At 36.1% G+C, this 24,332-nt stretch overlaps 1 protein-coding gene across 1 annotated transcript in view; it reads right to left on the bottom strand.

The window, feature by feature from the left end:
• The window catches only part of Necab1 (N-terminal EF-hand calcium binding protein 1), a 149,596-nt gene that overhangs the window by 69,164 nt on the left and 56,100 nt on the right, over window positions 1–24,332 (bottom strand). Inside the window, exons 4-5 of the mRNA XM_046464975.2 lie at window positions 15,538–15,563; window positions 7,090–7,187 (exon numbers count right to left, since the gene is read on the bottom strand). Coding sequence (XP_046320931.1) covers window positions 7,090–7,187; window positions 15,538–15,563 — 124 coding nt within the window. The remainder of the gene's footprint in view (window positions 1–7,089; window positions 7,188–15,537; window positions 15,564–24,332) is intronic.

Raw genomic sequence — 24,332 nt, 5'->3', positions numbered from 1 at the left:
ACACCATTGCAATGGAACAGACTAGTAAACCTTGAGTGGATGAAGAATGAATTGTTCAATAAATAGTAGTGGAATAATTAGCTATTTGGAAAACAAATCAATAGGACTTCAATTTGGATGGTTTTGGATCCTTTATAAATCTATCTAGAGCTCAGAAGAACACCAATATTTTTTTGTTTATTGCTCTTGAGTATATCAGCACTTTTTTTTTTGAGTAATCAACTGCATTTATTATGAACATGTAGCCAGCTTGGTAAAACATTCCACTGAAGATTTTCTCATTTTTCTCTGGCTCACTGCCTTACCCTCATCTGAGATCATACACCCCTAACAGAATATTAATATAAATATAAGCTTTTATCTCAGGCTCTATTTTCAAAGGAAATTGGGGAAAAATAGGAAGAATACTACTTCTGGTCAGCACTTCTTTTTATGATGTATTTCACTCTTTTAGAATACAGAAAGCTAGATATTCCTTGTTCCATGTAACTTCTCTTATTTTTTTAATTCAAAGTTCCATCTATTCGTCTGATGACAACAAACTACATATAAACAACGTATGACACTCCCTTTCTAGAACTTCGCTTATGTACTTCATCTTTTGATTTTAGCAGTTAATTATTATGTCATGGGCTGGGGATGTGGCTCAAGCGGTAGCGCACTCGCCTGGCATGTGTGAGGCCTGGGTTCGATCCTCAGCTCCACATACAAACAAAGATGTTGTGTCCGCCGAAAACTAAAAAATAAATATTAAAAATTCTCTCTCTCTCTCTCTCTCTCTTTTTAAAAAAATTATTATGTCATCATTTAATTGTCACCCACTTCTGTCCATAATTTCTTTCGTATGTTCTTCACATATCATACCGAGCTTTGGACACCTATTTGTTTTTCTGAAACAAACCTTAAAATAATTCTAATAAAAAAAATTGGAAATCTCTGGGCCTTTGTTCTTCCACAGCTGAACTTGGGAGAGTTCAATTATTTCGAAAAATCAAAGTTATCTAACACCAGAATTGTTTTTGTGCATCATGATTCAACTTGGAATTGTATATGTATAATATGTTCAATGTGGAGTCACACATATCTTAAATAAGAAATGTTAAAATCAAGGTTACTTGATTTCAGTGTCATTCTCTTTATGATCTCAATAAATCAACTACCACTTTGTCAGTCAGTTTCTTCATTTTGAATATTAGGAAAATTACCATTTGTCTAATATTCTTCTCGAGGATTTTATAAAGAATAAATAAAAATAATGTATATTAAAGAACTTAAATACTCCAAGACACCATTTAAGTACTGTTTGGCATTTTCTGTTATTGCTCCTTCCTTTTCTGTTCATAGACACTCAAGTACTAAGCTAGCAAGAAGGAAGAGTCACTAGGCTTTGTGGTACCTTGGCTCAGGGAAGTCACATCAGCTGCCAGGAGTTTTGTGGGGCTGCAGCAGTGGTCAGGAAGAACAAATGACGTGGTTGCCAGGTAGGCAACCCAAGTCCTGAGCATGAGCAGATTTTGCTATGAGCCTCTGTCCCCTATCCCCCTACTGTAATCCCCCAACCGTTGCTTTGTTGATCTTCTCATGAACCTTGCAAGCCCTATCAGTAGTTTCAAAGTGGCTTCTTCTTGTCTGTAAGTTACCCCAAAGTCATGCTCATGTGCATTCGAAGGGCTCTGCCCACTCCTTGCCCAGTCAGAGGTGGTAAGTTCCTCTACCAGGATTCCTTACTCTCTGCAGACACTGAAGAGTACTTCAGGTGGGCATGGTCTCCTCTGAGAGGACAATGTCCTCGTGATTTAATTCAGCAGCCTTTCCTGAGGCCTGGCATTCCCCTTTGTAAGGCGCTGGGAAGAAACCTGGCCAGGATTGTATGGATTCTAAGGCTTAGGCCCAACTTAGGGCTTCTCTCCAACTGGGCCAAATTTGCAGCCTTAAGACCCTTCTTTCCTATTTCCCACACCCCTACTTTCTACCTCCTCCCTCAACAACCGCACATCAGAGATTGTTCCAAGGAACAAATGGGATCTCAAATAAGCTTTTTAGAAAATATCTTTGTTTGGCCGCTCTGAAGTTCAAGAATTATTTTCCCTTTTATTTTATTTCTTTTTTTTAAATTTATTTTTGTTACCTGGGATTGAGCTCAGGGGCACTCAACCACTGAGCCACATCCCCAGCCCTATTTTTGTATTTCATTTAGGGACCAGGTCTCACTGAGTTGCTCAGCATCTCGCTTTTCACTGAGGCTGGCTTTGAATTCTCAATTCTCCTGCCTCAACCTCCTGAGCCACTGGGATTACAGGCGTGTGCCCCCACTCCCAGCTCTTCCCTTTTATTTTTGATGAACACTTGTAATGAAACTAAAGGTCATAATGAAACTATAAGAATGAAAATACCTGTCTTCTAAGCCTAAGAGGGCATTTCATTCTTTCACACGATGCCATTTTGGCTCTGATATTTCACCTGAAAGAAGAGACATTTTTCATGATAAATCCTATATAAACTTTAGCAGTTAATGATATTTTCCCCATAGAGAAGTACTAAGACCTACCAGTATTTCTTCTTCTTTTTTTTTTTTAGTAAAAGTCATAAAATAAACTATTGTAACATTTACATAATGAAAGGCCTATGGAATCCAGGGAGGCCTGGATGCCAAACCCAAGGAAACAGTGGTGGAGGAGGGATGGGAGGTTGAGGTGAAGAACTAGAAGTGCCAGCCCAAGAAATCACAAGGATCCCAGAGAGGGAGAGTGATAATAGAGGCCCAGCTATGCTATAGATCTGGCCTTTTCTTCCCTTGCTATCAAGGAAGATGGATTGCAAGATACACCTGTTTGCAAAATAACTTTTAGATAAAAACTATACATATACACCCATTTTAATTTTGGAAGTTTTCATGGCTATACTCAGTCAAGTGACTCCTGAACCCTAAATGAGTATTTAAAGAACACCATTCTTCACTGAAGTTATAATGATCTCCTGTTCCGTTTTACCAATAAACAGGAAAATTCCATGTATGTTTACATATAGCATAGCACATAATGAACTTTATCTTTAGCACCAGAATTCTATCTTTGTTTTGGGTTATAATCACCTCACATACTGTAAGTCCATTTATCACTCACTATGTAGAAAGAAAAATGGAAAAACCTAATGGGTGTGTGTGTGTGTGTGTGTGTGTGTGTGTGTGAGAGAGAGAGAGAGAGAGAGAGAGAGAGAGAGAGAGAGAGAGAGAATCTGAAGTTTGATTGAAGGGTCTAGTTTTAACCACTTTCAGAACTTTCAAATCATCATTTGGAATTTAATCTATGATATTTGTTGCAGAAAAGTAAGCAAAGTAAAATAATCAAGGCAGCCCTTGAGGATGTGTTGAAAGTCTTGGATTCAGAAGGAGGAGAAGGGAAATGATGGCACGTTATGTCTGTCCTGAGTCACCTCCTGGGGTTTTGGTTGAGTGGTTGAAACCCTTTTAATCTGTTCTCTGACACAGCAAACAGATGTACTGCCAGTCAAAAAAGACCACAAATGGCTTGTATTCCATTTTTCATAAAAGCTTGGAATAGTCAGCTCTTCCTGCTGAGACAGGACTTTTCATCTGGGTAAAAATATACCGAGATTCTCGAAAAGAAACTTTCTCACTCAGAAGGCTTCATTGTCTGGACAGCACAGAGAAGGCCACAGAGCACCAGCAGCTTGAAAAATGTCACAGTTCCTGCATGTAGTTCATCTTTGAGCATCGGACTGAGGGACCCTTTCTAATCTTATTCGCTACCATTTCCTTTTTTCTTTTCTTTTCTTTTTTTTTTTTTTGAAAAAAATCAAAGATACACGTTTTCTTTAATTAAGCTTAATTAAGCAGTAAGGTGATACAAATCAAATGCATTTCTAGGCATCAATACCCCCCCCCCCCAAATTTTTTTTAAATAGTTTAAGAGATCAAAATAACAGGTTGACCTCAATTTTAATTCCACAAAGCCTCATTGTATTCATACAAGGGAAATGACATGATTTTAGAGCACATCTGTGAGAAAATAAGGAAAACCACATATTTGCCTTCTTTCATATTAAAAGAAATCTTAGTTTCATAAATGGACTTAGGGGAGATTTTTCTTGAAGGAGCAAAAATATTTAGCTTTGGGTGTTGCATGAGTATTCATTCAATGAATATAAATTTATTTAACTTATCAATAAAATTTTAAAGACTTTTGTCAGGTAAATGTTTTAAGCAAGAAGTGACACTGTTCTTCTCTCTCCCTATAAAGAATAAATAAACTGTGTACTTACTCATTCTAATAATCACCAGCAGGAAACAAATGAGATACTCCCAGAGGGATAAACTTTGTAGGTAGGATGGGCAGAGAAAACGTTTCTGAGGCCATGGTATTCAAGATAAGACTTAAAGAATGGGGAGAAGCCATCCCAGGAAGGGGTTTTTAAAATGACCTTCCCGGAGAGAAATTCTCATGATATGAAGTTAATCATGCAATTTTCAAATTCTTGAAGAAGTCAAAAGGAAATGAATTCTGATTTTAATTTTCTTTCTTTTTTTCTTCCTTTCTGCAATTTAGTGTTTGGGTACAGGGCATCCTAGGCTCAGGCCTCAATTTTCTGTTTTGCTGTATATTTTGGGAGATGTTCTAAACTTTATTTTCTAAAATTATCTCCAGTATTCGTCTTCCCACACAATCCCCTATGTCAACTCCTTCCTCTGTCCCTCCCTCCCTCCCTCCCTCCCTCCCTTCTTTTCTTCTTTCTTTCCTTGTTTGTTCATGTTTGGTCTTTGCCCCTCGTGGCCTGATTATGTGAATTTAATGGTAGGTGGGCTAGGAACTGGTTGATCAGTACTAGAAAGAAGGCGAGTGAGATCTGGCCAGGCTCTCATCAAAGGAGAATCTGTAGATGTTTTTTTCCCCTTTTGTGCTGTTAGGATTTCTGAAAGAAGAATCTTCCTGTCTGCCTGAAGGATGTACTGTCAAAGCTCTGGGAGTTTAATAGGAGAAGAGAGCTGGAGACCTTTTTATTTACTGCATAAACTTTTACTGAATCCTTCAACTGTGTCTGATATTGCCCCAGAACAGAGACCTCTTTTACTCTTTTCAGAAACACATCTGTTTTCAACCTGGGTTGACAAAGAGGCCATAGATCAGCTGGGTGGAGTAGAAGAGGGGATCTGGGGGTCTAATTGCTTCTTGCTCAGGCTCCTAGCAGATTATTTCACTTTACCCTATACCCTCCTCTTCTGGTGACTACTAGTGCCACTGATTCCTCAGCTGTCTCATGAGACAAGCTAGTGACTTTCTGTTTGTCACTGCAGGCCAAGAATTCAATGTCTCAAGTCTTCTTTCAGCTACCACTTGCCCATCTGCTTTTCAGTTCCTAAATTTTGTTACTATACCCTTGCCCATTTAAATAATCTCATTCCAGTCTTTTTTTAATGAGGTTTAGAAACAAGCAGAATTCAATGGATGTATAAATCTGTTGTCTTTATCCAGAAATTCCTTACATGCTTTAAAAATTTATATTTGTCATGCATCTTTTTTTAGTATTTATTTTTTTAGGTGTAGATGGACACAACACAATACCTTTATTTTTATGTGGTGCTGAGGATTGAACCTGGGTCCCGCCTGTACTAGGCGAGCCCTCTACCGATGAGCCACAATCCCAGCCCTGTCATGCATCTTATATGCTAAAATGTTACTTGATTCACTGACAATAGGAATTCTAATTTTTATTTCTCTTAATCTCTACATAGTGATCAACACTATTGACTACTCTCTACTTCTTGAAATATTCTCTTCTTCAACTTCTGGACACTATATCTTCTGGGCTTTCCTTACATCTTTCTGCCCAATTCTGACTCTCTTCCTGGCTCTTTCTTCTCCTCCCACCACCCAAATTTCAAGTTTCTTATGACATAGTGTTATATTCTCTCCTCACTGTACTTTTTATTTTCTCTCTTGATAATATTATTCAAGTTCTTTGCTCAAGTATTGGCAATTCATAAATTCATATCTCCAAGTCTAGAACTCATCTATGAGATCTAGATTTCTGTAGCCACAGGTTTATTTGACTCTCCTCGGATGTCTCTAAGGGAATTTAGACTCAATATGTCTAAAAGAGAACTAATGATCTTACCTCCTCATACCTGGTCCACTCTCAGTAATCCCAGGGTAGAGTCATGACTCTGGTACACAAGCTAAAAACTAGGATGCCTCCTAGACACATATTTCTCTCCTCCTCCAGCTTCAGTCCTTCTCCAAGTTCTGTTTTGTCAAATATGTGTGCAATTTGCTCTCTGTTCCCCATATCTTCTTCTAGAATCTCCAAATGACATCTTTCACCTGGACTAGTGAACTAACCTCCTTACTCATCTACATGATTGTATCCTCCAATATACTCACCCCAATCCTAAACCAATTCTTCTATGGTCTTTTTGAAAGATTTCATGAGTTTTCATCTCTCTGCTTAAAATATTCACTATTTTTGTTTTGTTTTTGTTTTTCGCATCCAGGATAAAGGCTTAAATCCTTAGCTTTGTTAACATCATGAAAGGTGTGTTCCCTTCCCACTCCAGTTTCACCTCACCTGGAGCCAGCCTTTGGCTTTCTTTAATTCAGTCTTTTGTCCATTTTCATTTGCTTGAGTGCCCTGTATACAGAGTCTCGGCACATGCTATTCCATATCTAGTTCTCTTTTGTCTAGCTATACTATTTCCTTTATCTCTGCATCCACAGGTGCCATGCTTTCAGCGTGAATTGGGTGTCCCATCTTGTGCTCCTCTCTGCTACATGATCATGTAATTATTTATCTACACATATGTGTCCCCACCAGACTAAGAGCTGCCTAAATAACTTTTTGTATTTTTGTATCCTCAGCACAAAGCAGAGTCTCTGGCACAGAGTTTGTTTATAATTATACAATAGTAAATAGATTATTTAATATCAAGAAAATTAAGTCCCTAATGATCAAAAAAAAAAGAAAAAAAAAGAAATCTATCTTTCATGACATGCTAAGAAATAGGTATGATTTTTCAAGAAAAATATTTTTCAAAGAAAATATTTTTATAGAAAACAAACACCAGCATTTCCTTACTTTCTTTGTTTTTCCCATTGCCTTCAGGATGGAGAGATTCAGGTCTTCCAGTGCTGCTAGCACGTTCTCATACTCGCCCAAGTGCTGAGAAAAATATTCTGAAAAGTGAAAATATTGAAATACATTCAGGTTTGAGTTCAGGTGATGATAAAACAAAAAAATCAACAGATAATTTTCTTCACAAACTAGTAAAACAAAACGTTGGCTCTAAAGGAAAACTGGAAGGTTTTCAAATGAGACTAAGGGATTGATATACTAAATTCATTTTTAAAAAAGGAGAAGATAAATACAACTGGATGGTTACCATTTTCTGTGAAGCAATGTTCCTTCCTATAAAAATAGGAAAAAATGAATCTGGATTTATTGACAGGGTTGTTTTAATAAAAAAAATGTTCTCAACAGTATATTATTATAGATTTCACTGGGATAGTTAATTTTAGAACAAAGTTAAGCTATATTTTATTCTTTCTTCTGGGAAACCTTCAAGGAAGCTAAGCTCTCTTCAAGGCAAAGAATCAATGATGCCTCAAAACCTGAGGGAGGCCTCCTCTGGCACTGTTTTGAAACTGCTCCTGGCACCCTGTGAATTTTTTTTTCCAAACAATCTTTTTCAAAGAGCAGAGTCATGTTTATGACATTTTTCAGTTACTAGGAATAAAAAGTGTGTTGGATATTGTGATTAAAATGAAAAGAATGGAACACAGATTAAATATAAAGATAAATGCAGAACGAAATATTTATTTTTGGAAATCTATACATTTCTAAAATGAGAGATCTAAACCTAACAGAAAACTACATATTGAAAAAATCCTGGTTATTCCAGCTAATAGAAAATCAATAACCCTCGACAGCTCATCTTTGGATAGAAGTGTAGTTTATTGTTTCTCTTTATTTATTTATTTTGGTACTAGGGACTAAATCCAGGGGCACTTGATCACTAAGCCACATCTCCAGCCCTTTTTTATTTTTTATTTTAAGACAAGATTGTTGAGGCTGGCTAAGTTGAGATCTAAGTAGCTGCAATTAGCTTTGAACTTGAGATCCTCCTGCCTCAGCCTCCTGCACTGCTGGGATCACAGGAGTGCACTACTGTGCCTGGCTTTATTGTCTCCCTCTAATGTGTGGTAAGTACTTATGAAATTAAACTGAAAGGATAAAAAAGAAACCTTTAAGCCACCTGAGATCACAGGGATACACTTCAGTATGTTTGATAGAAACTTCCTTGATTAATCTATTTAATGCTCCAAATGGAATTATTCGTTGACACTGATATTAATAATAAATAGTGCCTTTGACAAATTTACTAGTCAATGTGAAGACTTCTCTGAAAAGAATGAAAACACAGATAAGCAATGAATAAATTCTAGATTAAAGTTGTCAAAATATAGTCTGTGCACACATAGATTAAAAGCCAATGGTAGATTTTTGCTGAAAGCAAAATGCATTATTTTTTTTAATATTTATTTTTTAGTTGTAGTTGGACACAATATCTTTATTTCATTTTTATGTAGTGCTGAGGTTCGAACTCAGTGCCTCATGTGTGCTAGACGAGCAGTGTACCACTGAGCCACAACCCCAAGCCTACAAAATGCATTCTTGATTATAAAATACTTAAAAACCATATTGATGCATTTCTTAAAAAGATTCTTTTTTAGAAAGGGTAAAGTTGGATTCTAAATAAGAAAATACTCCTCAAATGCCTGCTTCAAATAGCATTTTAATTACTGGTTATGGTGTTGACTTTCTGATAGGGTTGACAAAGATGTCTAACCTTGTCTGTGCAATTATTTGTAATAAATGAAATCCCAGTGGACAACACTCTTGGGAACCAACATGAGGTTAATGTGGTTGCAGGATATTCATCAGTTGGAAAAATAATAAATATCAGAACAGAGTCTATAATACGTTGAAGCAAGCAAAAAGTTAAAGAAAGATACAAAAGGGCAAGTTAATGTTTTTATTTTAATATATACACAATCTCAAAGAGAATTATATAGCAGTTTTAAATGCAACTCACAGAGATTTATAAAGTGGAAAGGAGAATTCAATGCTAAAGAAGTCATAAAAATAAAACAAGAGGTAATGCCACCTTTTCAAATAAATATTTCTTCCCTACATAAGACAAGTTTACTAGTCAGCTAAAGTTCTGCAGAGAATTTAAGTTGTCTTTCCACTTGGAAATCCTATGTATGCGGGCACATGCTGACCCACGCTGATAGAGTACACAAGAAAAATAATGACTCATAGCTTTGAAGTTAACTCCTACCTCAACTTCATCCACTTGCTCATCTCAAATCTTCAAGTAGTTAGAGAGAAAACAGCAATTTCTCAAGCAATGTACTAGGAAGCAAAGAGCGTAATTCTGAGAAGGGAAAGAACTACAGTACCCAATTGTACTGGATTGCAGTATAAACTAGAAATCTAAGGGTCAGGGTTATTTTGACGGATGCAGCTTAGTGTCACTCTAGCTCTTTGATAGCTTCCTCACTGAGGGACATATGCCAATGCGACAATAAGAGGGAAGTTAGATGATAGAGTCAGAGACCTCTAACATAGGTACAAGGAGATAATTCCCTTCCACTTTATTATGGTTAGCATTCATTTACTCATTTCAAAACCTAACACATTTATTCAGTGTTTCTTATGTGCCAGGGGCTGTAGAAGGAGTTTGAATAAGAAGATGAACAGACAGAGTCTCTACCTTTGGGGAAAGTACAAACAGGTATGGAAAATGAATATTAACTGAAATATACATGATCGATGTTCAAGGTGATGATTCAGAGTCCAGGTATAAGATATAATCTGAATAGAAGGCAAAAAATGCCTGCGTCTACCTGGGTAAGTTGGAGAGGATGTCATAAGAGTGAGATCAACAATGGCTCAATAATAGCTAAATAGGACCTAACCTGTTGGGCAACCAGAGAGGAGGCAAGGAAGTAGGTGATATCTTGTCATGTTGGCTGGAATATATGTATTTCAGCATTACTAGGACATGAAGGGCATGACTAGGAGGTATTTGAGGATGGGAGACAGCAAGATACTGAAAATCAGTGGTGAGAAAGGAAGCCAGATGTTCTGAAACCATTCCTTACAAGGTGCTCTAACTTTATTCTCGGGTCTAGGTTAGTATTTTTGACCATCTGCATCAGAATCCTCTAGTGTCCTGACTGTTCGAAGTGTGGTCTGTAGACTAGCAGTTTCATGTTAGTTCTTACTAGAACATAACATCTCAGGTTGACCCCAGACCTGCTAGATCACAATGTGCTTTTAAAAAAATAATTAATTAAATTTAACTAAGTAGAATGAACTAATTAATTAATCGATTGATTAATTAATTAAATTCAGATAGCATCTCACTATGTTTTCCAGGCTAGTCTCAAACTCCTGGGCTCAATGATCTTCCTTTCTCATCTCCCAAGTAGCTGGGACTATTGGAGTGCTGATCCTCACCACTGCTCCAGGCTACAATCCCCATTTTAATAAGTTATTTGTAGGTACATTTAAGTTTGAGAAGCATTGCTCTAGGATACTTGTTGGGAATTATGATCACTTATAAGATCTCATCTACTAAATCAGAATCTTGGGGTTCCTAGGAGATTATGATGTGTAGATTAAATTTGAGACCATTATGGGTATTGGGAAGCCATGGAATAATTTTGAAAAAGACAGTGATTGTCGTTTTAGAAATATTTACCCTGAATGCAATGTGGATGATTTGGGGAATGTTGGTGACACCATCAAGAGAGACAAGAGCCGCAGTGATTGCCAGGAGCAATTTCATCATAGGACAAGGACCACGGCTATGCTGTGGGGTAAAAGAAGGGTAGTGATTTAGAACTTCAGTAGTCTCTCTGTGCAAATAAAATGTGGCAAGCAGGGAGAGGAGGTCAGAGATGGCTTTGGAATGCTGAACTTGAACTAATGGTTTATTCTTGTTATTGTGCCTCAGGTTTTTCATATGAATCATGGTGGCAGTGTGAGCTGGGCAAATGTGTTTTGTCCTTAAATCATGGCATTAGAGAGAAATAAAAACTTGGAACAAATATTGGTTCCTTGGAACTATTGCCTTTGGGTAACAATAACTTCCTTGCAAAAAAGATCTACTTTCATGTAAATCTGTACGTGGGTTCCCATTATGGACCTGGATTCAACAGAGTCATATTGCACTTAATGGAAATGTACAAGATTCAGTCCTCATCAGTTTAAGTGAAAAAAAAATCTTTGGAAAGTAAAAAGAATCTGGACTTTGGTTGTAATGAAACAGTAGAGTACAATTTATAAACAGAGATATTAAACAAGTTAACTGTCAGAAAGCAAATTATCTTCTCATGCATATTCAATGAGACATCTTATCTAACAAAATGTTAATGAGAGGTTAGTTTCTCCCTTCCCTACTGCACTTAATCGGGGTGTTGTGTCATCAAATGACAGGTTTTATTTATTTATTTTTTGTTTTTATTCTGTACCTCAATCCTCCAAATTGTTAAGTTTTCAGGTTTGGCCTGAGAACTGCAAATCAGAACCAAAGGACCCATGGCTGCCACAAAGGTTGCACAGGCAATGGGGCTCACAGAGCATTTTCAAGAATTTAAATAAATGCCACAGCGCCTTGTTGGAACATCTGAAGTAGTAGACTTTAGAGAAGAGAAAATAACTGAGATGACAGGGAGTTAAAACCCCAGTGATCTGAAAAGAGGCATTTGTTAGCAATTCAGAATAAGGGTTATTTTGAGGAGGTGCAGATCAGTGTCACTCAATGTGTTCTATGATTCAATCACCTAGTGGCACCTGCCAGGTAGACACAGCTCTAACAGCATGGAAGAGGACAAACAGTCCTCTGTTTCCCAGCACCCAGGCTCACTGGCATAGGTCTCTCAGCACTGCAATTCTGCAGTATAACCAGGGGTGCCCAGCACTGTGGTGTGACCAAAGGTGCCTAGCATATCACCACTAAAAAGAATATTGCCCATGAAGCTAGTCATCTTTTATTCTGGGAGTTTCCTATATCATCGGTTTTTATAATATTATTTATAGACATCATCTATCTTTCAAAATAGTTTAATATTTAGTAGGTAACAACCAACAACACACTATTAAATATATTCTACCTTGGCCACAAAGCTTTCTTATGGATGCTTTCAGATAGAGTACTCTAGCTATGTGAACTTTCTTTGCAAGTATTCTTGCCTCATCTATAAATATCTCAAAATTCTTAGCTACCAAGTTCAAGATTTGCAAAAGCATTCAGTCAAAGTGAGAAGGGTTATGAAAATAGTCATGAACTGGGTAGGACTGGGAAAGTAGTGATCATGCTCTCAATTGTTCAGATCAGAACTAAAGATGGCATGAATATAAAACCAAAGCCTCAATGCTAGAATTCAAAATTCTAAGTAAAAACCATTTGCTTATTGACCAATAGTGGTAAGAAAAGGCCAGAAGATGCTTTCAGGAAGGACTTTGTAATTATATGTGAAGAGAGAATAACCTTGGCACTCCTATGGACTGACAGTGGGTGTGTATGTCGGAAAAAGCTTAATTAGGAAATTACAATTTGAGGAATCCAACATACAAAACTTCTTGAACAAAAGAGCAAAGATAATACATATGGAAATAGTTACTTCAATGCTGTTTGTTCCAGTGAAGAGTTGGAAACAATCTGGAAAATCCATTAAAAAGGAATTTAATCCATTAAAGGGCAAAAAATATATATAATAATGTAAATGAGATTCTATGTAATTTTTTTAATAAAATGAGGTAGAACAGTGTGCAGTTGTACCTATCATATAATATGATCATGCTGCTGAAAAACAATAATATATACATACCTATCAATGTCAACATATGCATAAAAACATTTTGAAGAATATGTTCAAAGCAGTTAGAACAGATCAGAATGGGGTAAGAGAAACTGACATTTTAATTTAAACACCTACGTGATTCTGTATTGTTAAAAAATTTTTAATAGTAGTTAAATATTACTTTCATAATTAAAATCACAAAAATATTTTTTTAATCAATATTTTAATAGATTTTTATTTCTGGGCACATAATTGAGTAAGCTGACAAATTAAGCAAAAGCAACAAATTGAAAGTCTTAGATACCTGGAATTTTTAATTGGCTTCTAGAAGAAAGTACATGAAATCTCCTCTCTGTGCCAATCAAGCATTCCCCCTCCCACGCACATGAGGGAACTTGTGCAGGGTGTGAATCTACATATTTCACTTGCTAGAACTGAAGCATTTGGCTTTGATTAGAATCCAACTTAAATATTTACTTTATATTCACAAAATAATGAGAAATGAAACTACACTCTGGAAATTAAAATGCATATTCTTGAACAGAGAGGGGGAGGATTATAACATGATTGGGAATACAATCACTGGATTTTAAAAATATAGAGCAACTCTGTTGAATTAGACCTCATCTACTAGTTTCTTAACTAGAACTACGAGGATAAAATCATAGTCTTTTTCGTAGGTTCTTTATTATGGAAAAAGAAAATTAATAAAAAAATTTGTGGTGATTAAGTGAAGATACACTACCATGTTTTAAAATTTGTAGTATTTTTAAAGGAAGATAGAGTTTAATGGAATATTCCTTAATGACAATGCAAGATAGCAAATAAAGAAGAGACACTAAATGTCTTTATCTTAAAATTCCCTGTAACAATCTGTTTTCTCAGCTGTGTTAATCAGAAAAAGTTAAATGGAAAATAAAATAAATTAGCTGAATGACTTGAGGAAATGATTACTTTGGTCTGACATATCTAGATAGTCAGAACAAATGTGTCCCATACCTTTGTGTAATTATCAAGATAATTTTCTCAGTTCTCAACTTTATTTCCCTGATAGGAGTTTTTTATACACATAGATGAGAGTGAACCACGACTTACCTCTATGATGATTGCTGTTCAACATGAAGCTGGTGGTATGGTCCACAGGGCCTTTCTACCCCCTTGGCACTGTATTACTGTGTGTGAACGGGGCCACTGCCCCATCAGGTATGAACACATGGTAAGATATTCTCTGCTGATGTTTCATGACTAACAAAAGCAAAGTACCTTGCATCTGTTTATCCCTATCTTGCTTTTTCAGTTGGATTCCTCTCCCTGAACCTGGGATGGACAATATGTGCTCCCTACAAGGAGCACAGTTGTTTGTTTGTTTTTTCAATTTCTTATTAAATGACTATTGGAAAATGACTATTTAAAGTTCTGCATTGTTTAAATAGTCATAGGTTATTAATAATGATTATATCAAATTCTGTCTTTGAAAAAATAATTCCTGGAATTTATGTTTCTCTCTGTAACATACTGGAGAGATAATGCATAATAACGACAAATATAAGCTGTATCTACATTTTACCTTCTCTGTGACTCTGGGAACTTTACGTCTCTGTGGCATAGTTTTTCTGCCCCAAGACAGGGTTAATAATAATTTGTTTCTTAGGTTTTAAGTGAGTTCATAGTTGGTGATTGTGGTCTTGTTTTTTTTCAGTTATGGTCCCGAAATCCTGCATTTTAACACTTTATCCCAGCATCACCCATCTTAGTGTTGCTCAACTACTTTGCTAAAATGGAAGAGAACCTCTTTTCAATTATAAAATGCTTTTTGAAGGTTTTGATAAACTCTAAAATTGTAAGAATTATGACTCTGGAAGTACTTGTGATTTCAGTTAGAATTTCCAGAAAAATTCACTTCTAACCACCAAGAAGTCCCAGGCTGCCTAGACAATAATCCCAAACATGGACAAAGATTATCTCATCCATTTATCTTAAAGTGTAAAGTTTCTGCCCTTCCAGTAGTCAAAGAGATAAGATTGTTTCAAATATAATGTTCCATAATTGCTCTGCAACAAAGAATAAATTTGAGATACATTTACTTTTGCACATTTCTAATTTTTGACTTTTGTTTTCAACTACAAAGATGAAGAAAATAAATGAAGAGGCCATTAAACCAGGCATTTGTAAAGATTCATCTCTCCCATTTGAATCATTTGTTTTCTGAGTGACATTTAAAATTCTAGAACAGTTTAGGCAGGTATGGGACAAAGTTATTTTTACTTTTCAAGGAGACAGCTTTGCAAAACAGTAACAAAAGGCTCTGCACGTTATATTGTGAAGAGAATAATGAGGTTGTATTAAACACCAATTTAAAGATATATTCAAACTAGTGGAGACTTAGCTCTTGTGAAACTAATGCACTGATTACAATAACAATTCTCCTTCCATGAACAAATTAAAGAAGCCCAAATCTTTCTGCAGTGGAATGCACACTTGAGAGAAACTCATGGATACAGGAAAAATCCCTTGAGATCTTTGATTTATCTTTTATTTGTAGCAGAATTCCTAATCTATAACATTAATTCAAAGGTGTATAGACATACACCAGAAAAATTTTTCACTTCTAAAACAAGTAATGGGCTTGATTGGTCTAAAAGAAACTTACCACATAGCTCCTCTGTGTCAAGATTGCTGAAAAGATGAAAAGAAAAAAGGTGTTATTACTTTGGCAATATTTTTCTTATACGTTTTCTTTTTTTGTGTGATGCTGGGGATTGAATCTAGGGCCTTGCTCATGATAGACATTGTTCTACTATCAAGCTATACTCTCAGCCTTCCATTTAAAATTTTTAACAGTTAAATAACAATCATTCTAAAATCTATGTTATTAATTAATAAATAGCATGTATTTAGAATAATGCTATTTAAAATTCTACATTGTTTAAATAGTCATAGGTTATTAAGAGTGAATATATCAGATTTTGTCTTTGAAAAACTAACTCCTGGAATTTATGTCCCTCTCTGTAACATACTGGAGAGATAATATATAATGATGAAGATTATAAGCTTTGGGGCCTAATTTTTGAATTCCAATCCTGCATCTACAATTTACCATCTCTGGGACTCTGGGTACTTTACATCTCTGTGTCATAGCTTTTCTGCCCCAAGACAGTGTTGTAGGGACAGATGAGGCAAGGCACTGAAGATAGCAGGAAACAGTTTTATTTGGCTGCAGCCAGATTCAAAGGGCACAGCTTTTGCTGTAATCAGTTAATCCCCTAAATCTTGAGTTCAGGTAGTTTCAGAATTTTATACCCAGCATGTAAGGGGAGGGGTTCAGAAGTTCACATAAAAGCAGCTTATTCTTTCATTGTTCTGGGAAAGTTAACCCTTCAAGAACAACATCTGATAAGAGCAGAGCTTCTTCTCCCCTTTTTTCCCCTCCCCCTGCCAGCTGTTTCCATGGAGCCCAATTGGTAACTTCTCTTATCTTAGAAATATAGACATCTCTGTGAAGCATCAGCTCAAGGCTAGAGGCCTTGCTAAAGGATTTTTCTTTTTTTTTTTTTTTATCACATTTTGCATTTACAAACACACCTCTACAAACTACTATACTGGATACACTGGATACATGTTTGTGAAAAACAGGTAAAGAAGAGTTTAGCACCTGGAGTGCTTATTTCTTCCCAGCCACTGGCCAAGTAATAGAGCAACAGGAAAATAGGAAGTTTAACTACATCAAACTATTTTGTACAGACTCTTTTGCTTATAGTCTTAAAATCAATTATGTTGAAGATTTCAGGAGAAACTTAGTTAAGATTTTTTTTGTGGAGGAGGGGGTGCCACTACAATAGAGTTAATAATAATTTCTGTCTCCTAGGTTTTAAGTAAGTTAATACACAATAAAGCATTTGAGATTCACTGGAACAAAGTAAACATTTGATAAACGGTAGCTATCCTGATTCCTTATTTGACAGAACTGCTAGAATGTCCATACCCAAATACAGTCTCTGAGATAAATTTGATTCAATCATATTTCAAGTGATTTCTACAACATAATAAAGAGTTACATGGCTCAATATTTAGATGTGCATATTGGAAACCCTTTACTCTTATGAAGATGAATGCAAAATGCCCAGATAAAATTTTAGCATATATAAAATATTATTATCTGAAGAATAATGCCATTGACAGGGAAACTTTGGTACAGAAGTGTAAAGATGTTTAAATATTAGGTAATGAGTCAATGTAACTGCATCAAAATTAGCAGGATAAAAATCATCATATTAATAAGTGCTGAATGAGAATTTTATAACACAATAGTAATTCATAATTTTAATAATGTTCAAAATGGAGTAAGAATAGAAATAAGCCTCTTAAAGATGCTAAAGTCTATTAAAAATCAAATGCAAAATCAGTTAATTGAAATTTTTTGACTTTATCCAGTTATCACATGTCAAAGTTCAATGTAAATAACTTTCATAATCCAGTTCTCCTTTAAATAGTAGTAGGGGTTGCTGTACAGAGGGATAGTGGAATGAATATTCCAAACTGGAACTTTTACCAGTTCCATCAATCATTTTGCTACATAATTTTAAATTCAAGATATCATTCTATGGCCCTGAATATTTGACCTTGGATATATATTTCCATACTTTGGTGAATCTTTTATTAAAGTAATATTTGCCACCAAATGGAATATGTAAAGTGTTTTTCAGTAGTTTTGGTGTGGCTCCTAGACATTCATTCATATATTCCACAAATATTTATTGCTATGTGGCACTGATCCAACTGCCATCAACATGTAAGGTTGCAGTAGAGACCAAAACTATATCAGACTGCTACTCTCTAGGAGCTCAATTAAGAGGTAGATTCAAACAATAAATAATTAATTAAATTATAATAAAATAGTTGATATAGGGGAAATGGGGAACTGGCAAAAGGTATTAGTAATATTTCATAAAGGAGAGTATATCTGAGCTAAATTTAAATTTTTAAATATAAATAGAAAAGGCAGGTAAAGAAAGAACTTTCTGCTTAGGAAACACAGTTTGCAATAAAAATTAAAAGTGTGCAGAGTATGCTATTCAGTTTCAAAATACCTTCAAAATACCTTTTGACTGAAAGGTAGGTCATTAATGAGGAAAATGAGACTAAAAAATGAAAGGCATGATGCAATAATTAAAGAAGTTCTCCTTACATTTTTATCAACTTGCAAAGAAGAATTTTAAGAAGGTGAGTAACATGGTAGGATTTACTCTTTGAAAAGGTCACTGACAGGTGAGCTGAGATTGGACAGAAAGAATATGAAAGGGAGGCAAGGAGTCCAGTTTGCCTTATAACTACAGTCTGGCCCAGATGTTGAGTGGGGCACACAACCCAAGGGGTGTGCAAGGCCATCCCAGGGGGTGGGTGAACAGCAAGAAGAGATATTTGAACTTCTATTTGTATTTATATTTAATCTTAAACTTTGTTATTTATTTTTGTGTCATTTAAAAATGTATAAATATTAGTACAGAGGTGAATTTATATTTAAAAATCTGTATATCTATATTTGCATTGTAAGCTAAAAAACAGTACCGAACAACAGAGCCTGGGAGGGAGGCAGAAAAGAACAGATGTGAAGGATATTGAGGTGAAACCAATAACACTTGAAAATTTATGCAGAATTAGATAGCTTAGACGTTTGTAATAATACTGCTGCAAACTTTTTGGTCATGAAAATACACGTTGTTTTGTAATTTTAGTGTTTTTATAGAACTTCAGACTTGAGAAAGACATTAAAGATCACTTTGTTTTTCTGTTTTCCTCAGAATGGCTCAAAGGTTCATAATGAGATTATTTAGAATTTCCAGAAGAATGAAGAGCCCCAATCCATTAATGTTCAAGACAGTAGCTCTGCTTGTTTCTTAAGATGACGGTGTCTGTCAAATGCTAGTTTGTGTTCTCAAACACGCCTTCATTCAGCTGTTTCTGTGCCATGTTGTTAGTAGTGGGTAGTAAGACAATTCTTTTTACGGTAGGCTCACATGGGTGAATTCTAGTAGAATTGATTTCATACCAAGATTTATCTCCTTCCTATGGTAACAAGGAATTTCCAAGGAATAGTAAGCCATAGACATTTTTAGAGCATATCTGATGACCTGTCATATTTTATTGCTTCTTCTTATGTTTACAGCAAAAACACTGTAATATTTTAATAATGCCATTGCATTAAACAAAGTAGAGAGTGTGTGCTAAATGGAAAGAATAAATGCTGGTTTTATATAGTCACCATGTTCTTACTGAAACAAAACCAGAGGGGTGTTACTCTGGGAATGCATTCTCTGCTAGATGCCAGAGAGGGGTAAATAATAAAGACATTCATTGAAGCCTGATTGGCAGGAATGAAGGAAAAAAAAGACAAAACATACTAAATGTTCATTAGATGACTAACTCCGTAAATTGTATATCATTATAGAATCATTAAAATGTATCCAAAAAGTTGCCAATAGCTTGGGGAAATGCTTTTGCTAAAAATTATATAAATTTCAAACCAGAAATAAGTGGTATATAAAAGGATAAAAATGCATTTTAAAGGCCTGGAAGAAAATGAGAAATGATATCAGTGGTGAGTCACTTTGCTTCTGGGTGTTGGACTTTGGGTGGGTTTGTTTTTCCATTCTTTATAATTTTCTAAATTGCTGTTTTCTTATTTATTAGAAGACTTCATTCATAATGAAAAAAAGAAAATAACTTTGTGGTTAAAAAATGGGGAAAAAAAAGAAAAAGTAAGAGGTGTTAAGGGTAACGGGTAAGGTTCATAGTAGTTTTATTCATGTTACTTAATTTCTGATAAACCTACCTGATGTAAATTGCATTCAATCTATCAGTTGAACCTGGTGCTCAATTTTACAAAAAGCATCATTTTGACATTTTGAGTAACACATTGCACAACACACACAATTCAACACCATTCAATTACAACACTTAGGGGTAGTGGACATTGTTTTGACTTTACTCTTCTATGTTGGGCACTCTAAATTGTGAAGAAATCAAGTTTCTTTTCTTGAGAATTGTGTTTGCTACTAAGAAAAATACAGAATATTGAGGATAGGCAATCTGATTTCTGTTGGGAATTCAGAATCCTTACTCTCAATTCTAGGTCACTTCCTCGGAACAATTTCATACTGAGGTTAACTTTCTTAGTTATCTCTCTGACATATTTTCCTACAGACTTAGCTGGCTTTAACCTTCCAACTTATTAAATATAAGAAAAAAGGATCGTATCTTTGTTACCCCAAACCCACCATTTTATATTCCTCTTTGCTGCTTCTGATACTGTTCATTTCTTTTTTAGTTTATTCTTTTCAAAACTGAGATTTCCATAGACTGTGGATCTTTGCTGGAATCTTTAACTCTGAGTTCTAGCTCGTGTTTTACTGAGCTTCCTATTCATTGCTCATCGGTTCTGGATATTACCAGTGCAAAGGGATTTCTTGTTTTCATTTGGCAAAGCAGTTTACTAAGCAATCCTGGACTTCTTAAAAGCCCAAAGGAGTTAATTTAGGCTTACAAAGATATTTACTTTTCAACAGTATTTGAGGCAAGAAATATCTGACTCAGTGAGCAACATGCTTAGATATTCGGATGAATTAATGTAGTGCTGCACACATTGGTTTATTGGCAAACTAGCAGACTGGGTAAGTAACAAATATGCTCAGCTATCATTGTGTTCCTCATTTTACACAGTAATATTATGATCTGTCAATTCACTAAGGATCATCTAAGCAGAATATATATTTTTTAATTATCATCAGGGCAAATGTGTTGAGGTAGTTCCAACTTTCCAAACAAAATAGTAGTAACGAAAATCAACAGAAGCAATGTTGGGAGATTAGAAGATACTGGATCTTGCAAACATTTTGACTAGCATTTAACTCTATGAACTATATTTTCATGGTCACACAAGAATCTGGTTAATAGTGGAAGAATAGGGTGGATTGTGGAAAAGGCTGGGACATGGGATTAAATGTGCCTCTTGCCATAGATAGATGCTGTAGTCACAACCCAAACTGAGTTGAGCTCTATGAGCTGGGAGACTTTACCCTAGAGAAATGTGGTAACATAACAGATAAGGGCCAAAGGGATTTCAGGAACAGATGTGATTCAGCTACCCAACCAGCAGGAGCCAATGTTTTAGCTACCAGAAACCTGAGCTTGCAGCAGAATAGTATGGTGCAGCATAAACACAGACCTTGTGTCTAGAGAGATGAGGATACTGCATGGGTTATCAGGGGCTTGGACTGTTCAGTGATCCAAGAAAACCAGAGCCAGGGTTGGAGTTGAGATTAGTGTTCATAATGAAGACAAGTCAGTTCCAGATACAAGATGATACATAAGGCCAGGCTGTCAACATAGTCCAACCTGATGTTGGGTCCTAGAATATGAGAAACACCTGGTGACAGCTTTTAAATATGTTCTGTGTAAACTGTAATTATTTCTAGAATGCAGAGTGGGTGAGAAACTGTAATCCATAGGTCAAATGGCCCAAGTGTATGGACATGAGGGCTATAGAGACTTGTATCAGACAGCATTAGGTGTCTAGTTCATTTGAAGTGTGGACAATGGAGTGTACAGTGACCATCACACATTTTGCAATTTGTTTTCCTCTACAAAAGGAGTCTGTAGTAGTTTAGTCTACAGCAGGTACTATAAGCAAGAATCTGAATTTCTCTGATACTGAAGCCAGGTAAGGTCATACTATTTTTTCACACATAAACAGAATCTAATATATGAGAGACAAAAATGGAATTGGAAAAACATATTTGTCTTAAGCCAAAAGTTATCCATTTTTCGCATTCAGGATATTTTAATTAAACATTTTCTACACACATTATAGTGGGTTGACTGATCTCTTCCATACAGACTGGTTCAATCCTAAACCTGGTACCTGTGAATGCGATCTTATTGGATAATAAGGTCTTTAAATATAGCCAAGTTAAGACAAAGTCTCATTATAAGAGAAAGGAGAGATTTGGATACAGAGACACACCGAGAGAAGGCCACGTGGAGAGAGAGAGAGATTGAAATTCTGTAGCCACATGCCAAGGCACAGGAAGGATTGCCAACAGCCACCAGGAGCTGGAAGAGGCATGGGAAGATTCTGCTTTGGAGAATTCAGGGGAGTGTGGTCCTGCCAAAACTTTTTATTGGACTCCTAGCCTTCAGAACTGTGAGAACATAAATTCTTGTTGTTTTAAGACACTCAGTTTGTGGTATTTTGTCACAGCAGCCATACTTATGGAGTAGCATCACTTTTTTGGCTAGCTGTCCTTTCAGCACTCTGTGAACTAAAGAGATATTCAACACTTGGAAGTTACTATGCTGCACGAGATACACTGATGTTTGGTAATTCAAAAATGAAAATTTATGCTACCCTAGAGGGTCTATCATGGGGAAAAAAACAAATAAGAATTCATAGTTAAATGCAAATAACTTGCATGAACAACTTGGCATATGCTAGATATGGTGTGGAGAATTTACTCTATGACTTAGATAACATTAATCCTGTTGAGTGGGGTGGGGTGGTGGTTTGGGGAGGCCTTAGGCCTAAGTTAAATAAATTATCCGAGGTCACCCATCTAATGAGTAGTGGGGCCAAGATTCTAACCAAGCATGACTGACTTGAGAATTCTCTTATCTACTCATAAAGGAACTTGGACTCAATGATATATATTTGGAGTCAGCAGCACATGGGGGTCCTCAGGCCACAGGAATAGTTAAGCTACGTAAAATGTTTCAAGTGAGGACCCCAGGGGGATCATGGAAGAACCTGCCATTAGACTCTTCATGCCAAAGCTCCATCTCATCAGAGTTACCAAGATGAGATAATGAAGCCACTCTGTCCCCACTGACTCCAAGTTATGCCAGGGCAGGGACTAGGTCCCACTCACTGGACCTTCAAGTATTGAACAGAGCAACTGACACCAGACAAGAACCTGGCTGATGTCTTTTGAATTGAATCCATCATTTCAGACACCAGTGAAAGAAGACAGACTGCAAAAGAGCCTTAATATGATGGCCAGAGAGTAACCCAAGGAGATTGAAGCCTCAAAATCCAAGGAGAAGAGAGTTCTAAGATTTCCAAGTATTTAAGAAAATGCATGGTAAGGACTAGAAAAGAACTACTGCAATTCACATTTAGTAACATTGGCAATTTTGGATACAATGGTTTCAATCCTTTCCTGTAATGTGGAGCCTTGGCAATGCAGGACAGTGACTCTGAGAAATGAGGCATGAAAGCAAGAAATGAGGCTTGACTAGGGAGTCAGAGGGAGATAGGTTCAAATGAAGGAAGAAAGTCAGTTATATTTACAGGCCCGAACCGAGCAGCTGAGAGGAAAGAAGGTAACTGATGGAGAGAGGCCACAGCAGAGAGAGGACACCATTGTCAGACTCCATCTCTCAGCATTATTTGTCTACACTATGTCTCCATACAAAACCTGCATCTCCTAGCAATGAAACATAATCTGCAAAGAATATCTCCTGCACTGTAAGTGGAGCCTTAAATCTATTATAATTATACACTCTGTGTTAATAGCAGTAAGCTCAATAATTATATACACAATAATATACTCTGTTACTCCTCTGTTTGGGCTCTTTGGAGATCTTAATAATATTCAGCAGGGACAAAAACCTGCTTATGCAAAAGGACAGTCTCCAAGTGACCATAGAATATTTGACCTTGCTCTCTCTTCACCCAAGCATGATGCCTAACATAAACATGTGTCTTTCATGGAAAATTTTCTAAGGACTCATGTGAAGGTTCCTCTGTACCTTTTTCTTTACAGTTTATTTTCAACATTGCATTAGTTATGAATTGCTGATACTCTTTTTATCCTTAGTCTTGTCCTTTCAGTCCAACTTCCATCTTTTTATTTTTTTAAACTTGGACATACCACCATTAGTTATACCAGTGCTTCTTAAACATTGTGTACATAAGAGTAATGTGGAGGGCTTGTTGAAACACAGGTTCCTGGGCCCCATGCCCAGAGATTCACTACTGTGGAATTTCTGTCAAGCTTCCAGTGTTGCTGTTGCTGGTGATTCCAGGATCACAATTTGAATGGCAGTGATTGACACCTCAATAGTGTATCTAAGGTCAGCATCTTTCTTCTTTGTCCAAGTTTGACTGATAGTTTCTATAACCTCAGCATCAGGAAACACAAGCAGCACCTGTGAGATCGCACCATCCCTGCCTCACTTACACAAACTCCTGCCATATAAGAGAGAACCTTCCCTCATTACTTCAAGTGTTTGCAAATAGATGATTCTGGAGCCTCCCTTGAGAAGATTCAAATAAAAAATCAAGATGAAATTTTATCCAATGCTCTGGTTTTGAACAGATTTCTAAATATAAAGTTAAAAAAAATTGCATTTTGAATGTTATGTCAGTTATAAAAGTTGGACATGGCACCA

Source organism: Marmota monax, unplaced genomic scaffold (genome assembly GCF_021218885.2).
Source record: "Marmota monax isolate L192 unplaced genomic scaffold, Marmota_monax_Labrador192_F-V1.1 WCK01_AAM20220418_F8-fsc00003, whole genome shotgun sequence".
Taxonomy (NCBI): Eukaryota; Metazoa; Chordata; class Mammalia; order Rodentia; family Sciuridae; genus Marmota; species Marmota monax.
Note: the sequence above shows the minus strand (reverse complement) of the source record. Positions and strands in the feature narration are given on the sequence as shown.